A 15542-nucleotide genomic window follows, 5' to 3' on the forward strand; every position below is an offset into this window, starting at 1 on the left:
ATTCCTCTCACCTCCATGCAGTGCTGGCCTGCTCTTCTAAATTACCTCCTGTCACTGTGTCAGCTGTGAACTGTTGAATTCATTGTGGATTAGTGTTTGCATTTTCTGTTCCTGTTTCAGCATAAAGCTATTGATTTCTTTTTCTTCTCTCTCTCTCTCTCTCTCTCTCTCTCTCTCTGTCTCTCTCTCTTGAGTGTGCGCTCTCTCATCTCTGATATTGTCTCTGAATGGTATTGTAGTGTTGAAGCTTATTCATGTATTTTTACAAAAGATCCAATTCCTTTATTTAAAAGCTATTCGACCAGTGACTGCATGTCAAACTCTGCTATTAGGCCATCTGCTCTTGCTTTCTCTCCAAGCTGATTGATTTATTGGCCTTTTCTCCTTATATCCAATAAGGGAATCAGATTGTGGGTATGGTAGTATATTAACTCGGGAAAAGATAAAGGAGATTATATCTGTGGTTCTTAAAACAATTTTAGATGTTTCTTGTCAAGGACATGGAGAGAAAGATAATGGCATAATAACTATTTCCTTTTTTAGGATCCGAGTCTAAAAATGGGGAAGCAGACAGTTCAGATAAAGAAATGAAACACGGGCAAAAATCTCCCACTGGAAAACAAACAAGTCAGCACTTAAAACGCTTAAAAACGTCTGGTTTAGGTGAGTACCAGTTCACATTTTAGAGATGTGTGTCTTTAAAAAAAAAAAAAAACAGAACTTTTTCTTTTTAGCATTTAAACAAGGAAAAAGAAAATATCCTTCATTTCTCTAAGAAAAAAAAAATGCTGACTTGGGAACCCTTGTTGTAGTTGAGTCTCAAGCTTATGCTAGAATGTGATAATGTTGGATAAAGCAGAGATAACAAGCAAGACTAACATGAAATGTCTACTCCAGTAATTACCTGTCTAGTTAGGATGCTGTCTGGTGTGCAGTATTGTCTTGTGAACTCCCTTTACTGGAATATTCTACATGAGGGTAGGGTGGGGATAAGGCTCTTAGGAAGGATGCATTGAATTGGAGAATTGGATAATTGGGGCTGCTGCATTGGGGCTGTCCTGCCTTGATTTTTGTCTGAGATACTTGAAATATTCAGTAGTATCTGTCTATAAAACAGAAAGAGTATACAATCTCTAAAAGGTTTGGGAAACACTGTCCAAAAATCTTGCTGTTAACAGTGGATTTTATTCTGAATACTTTGATTTAGTAAGGACCTGCTGGTAGGGTGGGGATAAGGGTATGAGGAAGGATGCATTGAATTAGAGAATGAGTAAAAGTACGAGAATTGAGACAAGCATGACTGTTTCCTGGGCTCACTACTGTAGCTTGCTCACCCATGAACACCTTGTTTAGAGACATGGACCCAATGAGTTCATCTATAAATAGAGATAATGATAATATAACCTATAGCATAGGAATATATGACAGATGGACGAAGTGCATAAGTTTCTCGGTAGCTAAAGTTCCCAGCACAAAAGGATAAGGATCCGAGTTTAGATCTCCAGTGGCTACATTAGGTCTGGTCATGGTTGTGCATGTCTGTAACAATAGAACTGTGGGGTGGAGGGCGAGGATAGAGACAGATACATCAGAAACTTGCTGGTCACCCTGAACTTTTACTGTCCCTGCCACCTCTTTGGCAGTGTAGGATTCTTTATTTGCAGATATTTTTTTTTCTTTTTTGTTAAAGCAGACAATATTTATCTGGTTGATTGTTTGGTTTTGGTACTTTTATTAATTGCCTACTGTATGGTAGGAATTTTGCTAAATGCTAGAACATGCTTTCACTAAAGAGCATTGGAATAGGACTGGTGGATTCTTAGATAAAATGTGTATGGGAAAGAAATAGCAATTTTTAATTTAACTCTTTAATATTGCATGGTTATTTATTTTCCATCATTTCTAAGACTTTTATAGTTATTCTCTCTAACCCCAAATACACCTCTGTGTGTTGGGTAATTACCATACATGCATACACACTGATAGTTTCTCCTGTCTGAGGGTTTTAACTCTTAAAATGAGGATGACTTGTTCAGAATGGCATCTGTGCTATATCTACACACAAGTTATTCATCCAGTCTCATGACCAACCCAGTTATGATTTAAAGATGAGTGATATTTCATTGAGAGGAGTGTGCGAGTCAGGAAGGGTGACCCACCTATGCAATCCCTGCACTCAGGATTGCAAGTCTGGAGCTTTGCCAGGAACTCAACTCTAAATGAGAACCTAGCCATCCATGACTACCTGAACAAGACCATCTCCCCAAACCTAATTATCCATGGCTACATGGCAAGACCATTTCCCCAAATCTAGCCATCCATGACTACCTGACAAGACCATCTCCCCAATCCTAGCCATCCATGACTACATGGCAACACCATCTCCCCAAACCTAGCTATCCATGACTCACCTGACAAGACCATCTCCCCAAACGTAGCCATCCATGACTACCTGACAAGACCATCTCCCTAAACCTAGCCATCCATGACTACCTGGCAAGTCCATCTCCCCAAACCTAGCCATCCATGACTACCTGGCAAGGCCATTTCCCCAAACAATGCAAAGCTGGGTGTGAAAAGAGAAGGACTCTGATCCCAGTACTACTGAAACAGAGGCAGGTAGATCTTTGTGAGTTTGAGGCCAGCCTGAGCTGCATAGTTCATAGTAAGACATTGTCTCAAAATTAACTACTTGGTAATTAATAATCGACTACAACCTCAGGAACTAAATGACATGCAAGGACAGTGTGCCGCCTGAAGGCCCAGAATACTCTTGGCATGCCCAGCTTTGGTCATGCTGTGGTATCAACAGCTCCAGGCCTGGATTTTTGTTATCTGGATCTCATGTGTTATAGTCATTACCTTGAGGTCCACACTGAATTCGTGAGAATCAGAATTGCTTTGATGTTTATTTATTTTTTTATTCTGAGGGTCACCTGAAAGATAGGGTAACAGGAGGCGTCTCTAGATAATCCTGCACACCACGGGCTATCTCACAGGTTCAAACTTAGGCTGGAGTAGTGTTGTAGATGGTTTTCTGGCCTGCAAGGACAAATTAGTAGAAATAATGATGCTGATTTTTAGGAGGAATGCAGAGAGTCAAAGTTCATGTTAATGGATTGGAGGCCAGGTGTGTCAACCCTTGAATGCTAAGACAGGGCATTGTCCTCTACAGAGTTTAAACTTGAGAACTTCATATTCAAGGATCAAAAAATATTCATAATATTTTAACTGACTTTATGATTTCGTGTTGGGCTACATTGAAAGTGCACCTGGACTTCAAGTATCCTCATGTGGACCTTTTACTTGGACTCATCTGGCTAAATCTTGATATAATTTGTGTCACTTAATTCTTTAATTTTTAATTTTTTATTAGATATTTTCTTTATTTACATTTCAAATGCTATCTCGAAAGTTCCCTATACTCTCCCCCAACCCTGTTCCCCTACCCACCCACTCCCACTTCTTGGTCCTAGCATTCCCTTAATTTTATAGAATAAAATGATTTCCATTTTACAGTTAAAAAAATCAGTGTGAAGCCCAGAAAGTAAGAAGGCCCCTCGTAAATATCGCAGCCAAGATACAGGCTAAGGCATGGATGTGTCTAATTTGAACCACTTGTCTTAGTCAGAAAGTGAGCAGCAGATTGTCTAACCTGCATCCAATGTATGTCATTCTCACTGGAGAACAAGCTCCTTGTATATAATATTTAGAGTCTGCCTAAGTGTTAAAGTGCAGGCACTCTGGCTGCATGTGGAAGGAGAGCTAGAATTTCTAAGGACTCTGGGCCAGCCCTCTATCAAACAAAAGAAAAAAGTAGTGGGATTTAAAATGAGTTTGCTAAAGCAAAAACCTGTAAAATGCCAATAGTCGGTGGTGACTGGGAAGGAACTCGGACTGACTAAGGTAGTAAGCAGCTAAATAGTAGCTTATTTTGTGCAAATGAAGTTGACAGTGCTCACCAACCTTTTAATATATGCCAATGATATAAATGAAAAATGGGGAGACATGGAGGAGAAAACCTCCAACCTAACCATCTGCAGACAAACCAGCTCATCCAGTATTTTAAAAATATATTTTAAATTTTTGTCTTATATTTATTAGTTTGTTGGGGGATGGTGGGTATGTGCACACAAGCCATGATGTGCTTGTGGAGGTCAGAGGACAACTTCTAGTAGTTGGTTCTCTTCCAGTTGGTGGTTCCTGGAGCTTGAACTTAGGCCTTTAGGAATGTTGGCAAGCATCCTGACTTGCAGAGTCATTTTCCCAGTTCAGATACTGATTTTTAAAAATATTCCCAAAGAGTCGGGATATTTGGTGCTCTCCTTGTCATGGTGCTGTTGGGTAACTGAGGATAGAGATTGTACTACCCATCCTTGTCGTCACCTTGCACCTTTTGTATAACTTCTGTTTGTCAGCTGCTGTCAGAATACTGGATAAAGGAATGAGTGAGTCTGTCAACTGAACATCTCAACTGACTAAGTCAGTCAGTTGAGATAAAGAAGTAATTTCTGTATGACTTGAGTCTCCCTGGATGAGTCTGTGTCTTTAGAGAAGAGCATTCTTTATGAACCCCAATATGAGTGTATGCAGTAAGAAGATGACAGGTTCCACTGCCCTTCTAATAGATGCCAGCAGGATAAAGGAAAATGAGAAGATGTGAAAGAAAGACCTCAAGACCAAGCATCTTCAGATAAACCGCAGCCCTTCAGATTTTAAGAAGATGTTTCTTAAATTTGTTTACAATTATTTACTTGTTGCATGGTGGTGTATGGATGAACACAAGCTCTCACATGCACAGGGAGGTCAGAGGGGAGGAGTGATTCTCCCCACTTCCCGAAAGCCCTAGGCCAGCCAGCTGGGTGCACTGTATGGCTCTGGCTCTTAATCATTTCTCTCACCTGACTCAGATGCACTTCAGTCTCAGAACTGGTTTGAACTTACTTCACCTTCTCTCAGTAGGGGTGGCATTATACAAGTCCTTATGTGCTGAAACCATTCTAAATTAGAACATATACCATAAGTCTCTTCTAATTTAAATTAGTAATGCTGAAACAAAATGCAGTCAAAATTAGACTTCATAGCATAAGCCTAAATTTCCATTCTCATGACAAGATTTTCCTGGTGGGATAAAGAGTCACTTCTAATTATCTCCCATGTGCTTTCTCTGATTCTGTTGCAATTACATATATATAATTATACATATATATGTATATATATAATTAAATGATAATCGCCCTGTTGAAGGTATGGAATCTAATGAGTTAGCCACATTGCACCCATGCACCTTTTTCTAAGAATTCTGAAGTAAAGGATCCAGTACAGGTCCGGGTGTCACATCCTATTTTCACGGACCCTGGGAGAGGGTTTGGATTACATAATTAGATCACAGTGCCAGCAATAAACAATAGCTATGGGCTTTGACAGTCCTCAATAGTCTTAGCACTTGAGAGAGTTGTGACGTCATTATGGCTACCCACTACTGTTGACACAGCTCTCTTGTTGCGTGACTTTGCTCTTGGCATGGGTTATATATGCGTGAAGACTGTGAGTATTTCTCTGTGAAGTCTCTCTGACCAAATCTGTCTGGGAACATGGTGTAAGTCAGTGCAACTAAAAAGAATAATGGTCGAACTCCTGTTTTCCTGATGATGTTATAGTCAAGACAAAGCAAAGCTATGTTGATTCTTCTGCTATTTCTAAACCAAGCATGGTAGAGAACAGGTGTCTGATATACTTTGAGCTAAGTGTTATCAGTATCTGCAAGAGCTGTTTCAGTGTTGTGGGCCTTGATGCTGATTGGGACAGTTCATGGTAGGCTAACAAATGTCCTTTCCCTGTCTCAGCAAAGGATAAACTCACTTCTAGCCTCTCCTGTGAGTCTTCGGAGACTACTGTAACATGTCAGCTTACTGCCTTGGTACCCATTAAATCAAGTCACTGCATAGTACACTCTCTTGCTGCTTCTTTTGTGTTTCTTTTAGTTAATAAACAATTTCAGAGGCGTTTGGGGTTCACAGGTGAACCAGTGGAAACATTCACCCCCTGACACTTATGCCACCCTCTTCAGCATTGCATGGATCATAGTTGTCTATCACAGGTGGGATCAGTGAAGCTGGGTGTGTGGTTACTGTCCCCCAGTTCTCTCTGGCTGCCCCAAGATGAAATGATGTTCTTCTACCAATATCATATTCTATGGAGTGTGCTCCAGCTGGCCTATCTTACACGTTGGTTTTTATCCTTTCTCTCCTTTGTGTTTCTTAATTTCTGACATCTTCCCCCTAGCTAAAACATAAGTGCTTAAATTCAGGGTCACTGACCTAAACCAGTTTTTAATTGTTCCCTCCTACCCAGTCACACAGTAGGAGTTTAAAACTGTTTGCTAAACAAGCCCAAGCTTTTAGTGGATGTCTCTGAGGGAGTTTTAATAATGTCCTCATTGAGCCCAAAGTCTGGGATTCATTCCAACATTATGTTTTTTGTTTAACTTTTTGTAATAAAGAACTAAAACTCTGCTATTTTAGAAAATGTTCCATATTTTAAAAAATAAATTTATGCAGAAAGTAAAATTGAAAATTGGATAATAATTCTATATCTCATTCAAAATATTATCAGTGTTTTCTGAGGGTTATTTGGCATTGCTTAATACTACCTATTTTTCCAGAGACTATATATACCAAGACTCTATTTTAATTAAAAGTACTAAGTATAAATAATTTTAAGATAAATAAGAAATAGAAGATGTTTTCATTCTTTCATTAAAATTAGATTTTTTTCAGACAATATATCTTGATTATGGTTTTCCCTCCCCCAACTCCTCCAAGATTTCTCTCTGCTCGCCTCTCATAGGAATCCATACCCTCTCTGTTACCAGACAGTTATTTACAGAATTACGATAAAATAAAACAAAACAAATTGCAATTAGGACAAAACATACAAGTGAGTGGAAGAAATAGAGCCAAAGAAAAAGCAGAAGACACACTTGTTCTTACATACTTGTTCTTACACACAGGAACTCCTCAAAACACAAAATCAGAAGCTATAACATGTATGAAAGAGACCATAAGGTTTAAATTTTTTTTCTTTTTGCTCTGTCAAAACCTTATGAGACAAAGAAACTGCCAGTGAGTTTGTTTTGTGTTGGTCATCCACTGCTGGGCATGGAGTCTGGCCTCGAGGGGTTTGTATCTCTGTTGGAGAGAACGGAGTTTTCCTTTTGGAGTGTTTATCAATTAGACATAGCTTGGAAGGAAGGAAGGAAGGAAGGAAGGAAGGAAGGAAGGAAGGAAGGAAGGAAGGAAGGAAGGAAGGGAGGGTTAAACACTGCCTTAAGATTTATCTGTAGTTCCCCAAAGTCATTAGAACTGTGAAAATCTGGGCCATCAAGATGGCTGAGCAAATCAATTAGGCTTTTGCAAAGGATGGTGGCCTGAGTTCAGTCCTGGGAACCCACATACGACAAGGGAAGAACTGACTACTAAAGATTTGGTTATAAGGCCTGTACTTCTTAAACCCTGGCTCCTCATTCAGTGGGTTTGTAGCTCCCCATTAGATTATTCATACAGTTCATTTATATAGGCTTTGTTGGTTTGGAGTTTTTCTTACTCTATTTATGTCACCAATTATAGTGTTTTCTGTAAAACTATACTCTTTGAAAAAGGACCTTTCTCCTCAGAGGCTGTTTTGAGGTTTATTTAGACATAGGATGCACTAGAATTGATTTTGAGTGTGTGTGTTTCCTCCCTGTGTCTTTCTCTTTCTTGGAATATTTGACACCTACTTATTGTGTATGTTCCTCCCAGGAAATATGAGTCCTAAAGCCAGCACACTCCTCCTGATACACAAATGCATATATCAAGGTGGGATGTGGCTGTAGACCTCTTTGAATGCATTACAACAGAGGACTAATTATGAGGACTTGGCTGGACACATGCCTGTGACTTTTATCATGGAATGGACCATCTCGTGTCATCTTACTATGGCTTCACCTGTCTTCTCTGCCTGTCTCTGCTGCCACAACTCTCTAGGCTAAGTGTCTGGGAATTAGGCACTAAAGCGACTTCATACTTTTCCTTCTGTGGGCACTGTAGGGAGATGTTCAGCGCCGGCTTTAATGAGATAAGACAATCATATATAATTGGATTGTTCTTAAGCCAATTAAGAGTACATGTGTAAGGATAATTACAATGGAATTAAATATTCTCTGTAAGAGCAAATGTAGTTAATGTGTTCAGTCTATTCTTGAGAATTATAAAACATAGCTTTGTCTTCGGTGGACAATTTGGACACACATCTTTATTTGATTTAGTCATAAATGACTGTGTGCCACTGGGGATGGTGGTGGTTCCTCCTCCCCTTTTTCTCCTTTCATTAAGAGAGTTCAGGACAAAGGTAGAGTTATCTATAGCTACATTAAATTAGTTATTAAATTATTTATATTTTGTTTCTATGTATGTGAAAGAAAGCTTACTGATAACATTTTCTTTTTGCTTAACTTTGTTTTCTATCTTAAAGTTAACTTAGGAAATTTATAAACTTAACATAGTTTAGGGGATTTGGTTGAGTAGATATAATACTTCTTGCACCAGCCTGAGGACCTGAGTTTGGTTTCCAACACTCACGTTAAAAGCTAGCCATGAAGGCATACACATGCAATCCCAGTTCCCAGAAGCGTCTGTGGGACTCACTGTCATGGAGTCTGGCCAATTACTGATTCCTTTTCCTCATTGAGAGACTCTGTCCTAGAACAATTAGGTGAGAGCAGTCGAGGACTCCCTGCGTCACCTCTAGCTACCCACAGATGCACTTGACCTGCACACATGCACCCACGTACATTCTTACCCCCCCCTACACAGAAATATGTGCATACAACAAATCAGTTTATCTTTATTTAGTGAGGATCAAACATTCAAAATACTCTATTTTTCCTTTAAAAATCTGCTTTTAATTTTATCTGCCCATTAAATGAGATATGTATCAAGAACCATGTCCCTGTTTTTTTTTATTACTATTTATGTATATGCAGTTTCTTCTCAGGAATTCCTGATTTCATTAGCTTAATTTTAAGAAAAAAATATCTTTTTTTATATTGATAGATATCATTGCTCTTTCTAACACATTGATCTCTTCTTATTTTTTAATTAATTAACTCTTTTGTTGAGTTTTTATTCAATGATTGATTTTTTTTAATTCATGACTTGAGCTTTAAACTCATAAATTTTCAAACTTTTTTTCTCTCCCACTCTAAAATAGGAAATTTAATTATTAAATCAGTTGAGAAGCATTTTTATAAACACTGGCATTATTTTACTTTGAATTCTGAAGTACCATGGAGCCCTGGGAACGTCTAAACATATACTAGATATGTGGATGGTTAAACTTTTTCCCTTTGGACAGAAAGATGTGGCGTATGATAATAGATCAGTATTTAGTGAGACTCACTACCCCGTTGTGGTGTAGTCCCTTGGTATTTCTTGAATAACAAATAGCACAATGCCTGCATTTAACAGTTTAGTGCAGTTCCCTGTGTTCAATTTATTGCAAGAGAGTGGGTGTTGCTTTGTGAAAGCTTTCTGTGCTTTTTAATTAAGTTTATAATTTAGGTTTTAGCCACATCGCTTGAGACATCTCCTACCATTGTGAGGATGGTCTATTTTCTTATTTCTCTCAGCTTTATGTTTTGAGGCTGTCTTGTGTATTCAGAAGCTCAGGTCATAATTTCTTACACATGGACTAGATGGTCAGTTTTATTCTTTTTGTTGTTGTTTTAAATCTGTTATTAGTAAATATTTTTCAACTTATCTGGGTGAATTTTTAACTATCTCTTGAAAAGAGTAGATATCTGGACTTTTTCCATTTTAAGTCTAATATAAAATTTTGGTTATGTTGATTGTGATTTTCTTGGTCTTAATTTTAATTTTTCTTTCTTCTTCTTCAATGCCTGCTCTTTGGCTGATATTTCTCTTCTGTGCACTAATTTGGAAATGTGTTTGCTTTGTGCTCTTCTGAGGCTACTTATAGAGTCTTTAAAAATATTATTCTCAGTGACCACATTTTGTTCATATTCTCGTTTCCCATGCACCTTCTTAGATTCATACATGTAATTTATTTCTATGTTGCTTTAACTTCTATTAGTTCTTGACATTATTCTCTACAATTAGCACTTATATAGAAGTAGCCATGATTACACAACTTTTAGTTCACCATTGCTGCTACAGTTTATTCCCTTCTTTGGTAGAAACTCTTAGTCAATAACAACTTGTAGTAGCTTGATGAGCAAGATTTTCTTAGGAATAGAATTTCTCTTTGGGATATTTAAACATTCTTAGATGTTGACATTTGAAAATCCCAGCTAGGATGCAATTTCAAGTTTGTCTTTGTCTTCTCTTGGTCCTGTGAGGATACCACACTGTGTCTGTTACTCATTACAAAGTTTTTACGCATCCTGTCACTGTTCCTGATGATTAGTTCTTGGACAAAATGGCTGCAAAGAATTCTTATTTTTTTGATGTTTGGACAGATTTCAACTCAGATGGAAATTGGAATGAGTACATATCTTTCATGACATTTGGTGTTTTGCTTTAGCTGAGAGCACTTATTTTAAACATATTACCCTCAATGGTTTTAGATATTGCATCTCTGCCGTCCACATTCTTAAACCACCGTAGATGAGCATTCTGACTGTGTATAAGAGTTCCTGTATTTCTTAGTTTTAAATTTATTCCTTGAGAATTTTAATATATGTATCATTGTTTGATTAAATCCATTCAGATCCTTCCATCTACCTTCAATGTGCCCCATACAACATTACTACCACTTCGCCTTCCCAATTCGTAGGCTCTCTTTTAAACCTGTTGGGTATACTTAGTGTTGCCTACGTACATATGGTTCTAAGGCCATCCATGGGAACATTAAAAGCCTATTAATGGTTACAACCATTAAAAGAAAGAAAGCAAAAAGCAAAACAAACAAAACAAACACAAAAACTTTCTTCTCAACAGCCATCAATTGCCAGTAGCTTTTCAGCCCAATCCACAAAACAGAATTCACATGTAGTATTGTCAGTTGTGCTAATCACCTATGGCTGGGTAGTCATAGGTGCTGCTACTATTATTTGCTATATTAACATAATATTAGACTGCCTTCTAAATGCTTGTCTTTATACCCATAGATTATTTCTGTTCTCAACCTCTGTCAGAGAACTTTTTGTAGGCCTGACTAATGCTGAGACTCACAACTGACCAACATTACTTGCATTTTTGTCTTTAGCCTTACTTTTGTTTTTAATCATTTAAAACAATGATCAGCACATTGTTCATTTGTTTTCTGTAAACGACCAGTAAATAAATGGTAGCAGTTTTACACTACCATTCTGCTACAGCTCTTCTCTAAGCATCATGTTACAGAAGTAGAACAGAACAATCGAGAAAGCACTGGGAATGTTGTGTTCTAGCAAAACTTTATTCAGCAGCACAGGCATTGGACTACGAGTAGCTTAGAGACTATAGCACACTGACCTTTGAGTCAAAGTGTACTCTATAATCATAGGTAGCTCAAGTTCCAGACAGTTGTCCTGTTGTAAATATCAGCTGTCAATGCCTAGAGTGTGTTTCCTGTGTTCTGATTGCCAGTTAAGAAGCCTGCACATGGATTGCAGTGGACACCAGAGTGCCTTGAATTGGGGAATGGTTTGGAACAGTATACTTGCCCCTCAGATCTTACATCTGGAATTTTTATCAGTATTTGTTTATTAAATTACCATTCTAAAAATATACCTTGAATGGAAATCTTATAGAACTATCTGTTCTCACTATACTGCCTGAAACGTGGTGGGAACACACAACTGATATTGCTGTCATCTGCTTGTTAAAATTATGAGTCCTAGGCATGAGGATTGCCACAAGTTCATGGCCAGTTTGAATTCAAAGTGAGCTTCAGGCATGCCTGCATTGCAGTGTAAGATTCTGTTGTGGAAAAACAAAACCAATAAAAAAAAAATCCTGGTACTGATTTGACTCAAATAAATATTGATTGAAATATAACTAAGGTAGACATAAACCTTACTAATGAAGATTTTATTTTCTAATTTCTTCTTCAGAAATCATTTTAGAAGTGGTAAAAATAAACACATGACTGGATATATATGTTCAGTGATCACATGTTCACATGTATGTGTTTCTTCACTCTGTAGTAAACTCCTAACCCTTGCTTTATTCATCACAGGACACTTGAAATGGACCAAAGCTGAGGATATTGACATAGAAACCCCTGGCTCTATTCTTGTCAACACTAACCTGAGGGCACTAATCAACAAGCACACCTTTGCCTCCTTCCCTCAGCACTTCCAGCAGTATCTCCTGCTTCTGCTCCCAGAAGTGGACAGGCAGGTAAGTGACTTCCCACCCAGCCCCTACCAGACAGAGCAGTGGCTGGTCCGTTGTCAAGGCGACTGCTCAGAGCAATGTAGTATATAATTTATTTAATCTGTTTAGTGATGGCTGCTGTTGGTTAAGTTCTTTAGTCTGCCAAAATAGAACTATTATTTTTTAAATTCATAGTAATGAGCCTATTCAAAATTCCCATCACAGTACACACTGGTAGAATAAAAACTCACATTGGGAAAGAAAAAGTAGAAATCAAACATTTCACTATCAAATAAATCTTTAAAGTAGCTGCTCCTTTGCCTGGAGGGAATATTGAAATTTGGTAATAAAAAAAGCCAGGGTTTCTGAGAAATTATGTTAATGTTTTTACTCTGATTCTTTCCAAAAGGCATTTAAAATTTATGTTTGCATTTTCTTTCTGCAAGCCTGTCATCAATAATATGATGTCTAAAAATAATCACCTTTTATCTTCCTGGTATAACTACAGATGTCCTAAATATAATTTTAGAAAGCTTTTAAAGTAAAGAAACACAAATAGAGATATGTAAAAGGAGGCATCAATCAACGTCCAAACTGTTCTGTCAGGGAAGAGAAGGGGAAAACTCTTCATATAAACTCTTATTAAATGTCACAAAAATTATTATATGCTATCTTTAAAACATTTTTCTGTAATTCTTTTTTATTGGCATAAAATATTCATTGCTCTGTAATTCATATCTCAGTAAACTCTAAGACAGTGCATTTTTCAGTTCATTGTTCAACTAGCATATGTGTGCTTATGAATTCACATGTTCCAGGTCCATCTGTGAATTGAATTAAGCAGCATTGATTCCATACTTCTGTACCACTCTGCATAATTTTGATAGCTTTCTGAATGGTTTAAATTTCTACTAGCTTCCCCATCTTTTTTATATAAATTTCATTATGGTAACTAATAGTTTGTTAAAATTCTTACATAGCTCTTTAATATATTTATCTTTCCAAAAAGATTAATTTGACTACAGATACATTTCATTGGGGAGTTTGCCACTATCTAACAAAAAAAGTTCATAATCTTTTATGGTAAATCTAATAGGTTTTAGAAGCTTTATGAGTGTAGACAGTAAATTCTTAATCAATGACTATGTCATGAGTGATTAAATACACTCTACTTGGATCATGTACTTTTTACAAATTCCCAAAGCACAGAGAGAAATGGACAAGCTGAGATGGATAAACGCCCACAGTGCTTCTCTAAGCACAGATGCAAATGAAAATATCAGAGACAAATTTAAGATTCTTCCTTTAACCTGCCGATGCAGGCAGAATTGGAATCAAATGGGTAGAAAAATACCAGGAGAAGGGAGATGCAGAATTACAAAAATTGAGAGACTGGTGGGACTTCCTATTACAGGAAGAACAGTAGAAATGATTGTGTAAAGACACCAGGAATGCATTCTGGAAGATTTCTAAGTATCAAATCAGGGTCTGAACTTTTTTCTGGGGTGTAGGCTGTGAAAACTGAGGTCTTTGAGTAGAGTGTAGTCTAGCTTTTAAAGAATTTTCCATGTAATTGACTTTGTTAGATAACATTTCCTTCCACCTCATTCCTAGTTTATACTGACTTATAGAATGATAAAAGTTTGTTTCCTTATGAAATTTTTATACACACGTGTAATATTGCTTATCATATTCATGCCCCTGCCTCTGCCAGATTCTTACCTCGTACTGGTGGGCTTCCTCTTCCCAAAGAGTGTCCCTTCACTGTCATGTCATTTGAAGAACACTGTTTTTTTAAGACAGTAATTTCCCAGTACTGAGAAAGAACCCCAAGCATGCATGGGGAACATGAAAGCAGGAGTCATCAGTATATGATGGTCAGGAAGAATCAGTTCCCAGAGTTTAAGAATGGAGGGTTTGAGAGGGATAGGCACGGAAATTAAAAATGAAAATACAGTCATCATTCTCATCCTCTCCCTCATACTCCTCCTTACTCTTCTTCCTGCTCTTCTTCCTCTTCTTCTCTCTTGCCCTCATCCTTTTCCTCTTCCTCCTAAAATATATATAATTTCAGATTTGCTTCATAACCTTTGAAGGAAGATAAAGGGACTAGCCATGGATAGTGTTTTTATTTGTTTAACTGAGAATTCAAGAGTCAAGAAAAACTCTGGAGATTCATTTAGTGGCATGTACAGTTGTTTTCTACACTTTGACATGCATGTGATTTATCTTGTTTACACTGAGATGCTACATACTCAGTAAGTACTAGTGGAATGAAGAAATAACAAATTGTCCTAGATTTACCCAAGGATGCAGTAACCCAAGAGACCATGGTGTGAGCCTGATATTTTATTCAAACTGCAGCAGCAGTTTCTATTACTCCATTTTTTTTAGCTACTGTAAGAAAGAAATATAAATACATTTGGCACAATACCTATTCTTGAATAACATTTAGCCCTTTGGGAGATTATTTATTCAAGAAATACAGAGCATGCATTGGATGTTGTTTGCTTGATGAATGCAGAAACTGGGAGAGAATCAGTTGTGTGGCTTTCTTTATAATTAGGGAATAAGATTAATGCCTGCATAGGTGCACACTAAATTTAGTAAGATGACTGGGTCGCATAAGTGTCAAAACAGAAGCACAAGGTCCTTTGAAATCATTGCAACTGAAAACAGTCCATCCAAACGCAGCTTTAGAGGTAGCTCTGTAGTGAGGAAGCATTAGGGAGCTAAGCCTGAAAGCACCGGACCGTGCTTTTTAAGTAAAGAGCATCTTTCAGAAAGAACATATGACATTACAAACTGCACACAGGAAGGTCCAGTCCTTCTGTGTGATTAATATCATCTCCAGAGAAATTCTAAGACACTCTGAAGGAGAGCACTTTGCCCAGCAAACTTCAAGACCTGGTTGCAGGCTACACAGACTCTTAGAACTTTGTGTGAACCATTGGGAACCATATAAGATTTTTCAAATGAGAAGCAAAACTCATGTACAATTACTTACTTAGATATTTTAGTGCCTCGACCTAGAGGAGGACAAGAGGGCTAATAAACTAATTGCAATGTGTATTTCCCTTAAGGATCTAGTAGCCCTTTGTGTGACTGACAGGACAGGCAGAAAAGTGAGACAAGGGGGACTGGGCTGCAGACAGCGCAGCTGTGGGGATAAGAGATAGT

At 37.7% G+C, this 15542-nt stretch overlaps 1 protein-coding gene across 1 annotated transcript in view; it reads left to right on the forward strand.

The window, feature by feature from the left end:
* Nucleotides 1-15542, forward strand: part of Asxl3 (ASXL transcriptional regulator 3) — a 111971-nt gene that overhangs the window by 40038 nt on the left and 56391 nt on the right. The window contains exons 6-7 of the mRNA XM_085833575.1: nt 544-663; nt 12223-12386. Coding sequence (XP_085689701.1) covers nt 544-663; nt 12223-12386 — 284 coding nt within the window. The remainder of the gene's footprint in view (nt 1-543; nt 664-12222; nt 12387-15542) is intronic.

This window comes from Mus caroli, unplaced genomic scaffold (genome assembly GCF_978045245.1).
Source record: "Mus caroli unplaced genomic scaffold, Mus_caroli_1 scaffold_19, whole genome shotgun sequence".
NCBI classification, from domain to species: domain Eukaryota; kingdom Metazoa; phylum Chordata; class Mammalia; order Rodentia; family Muridae; genus Mus; species Mus caroli.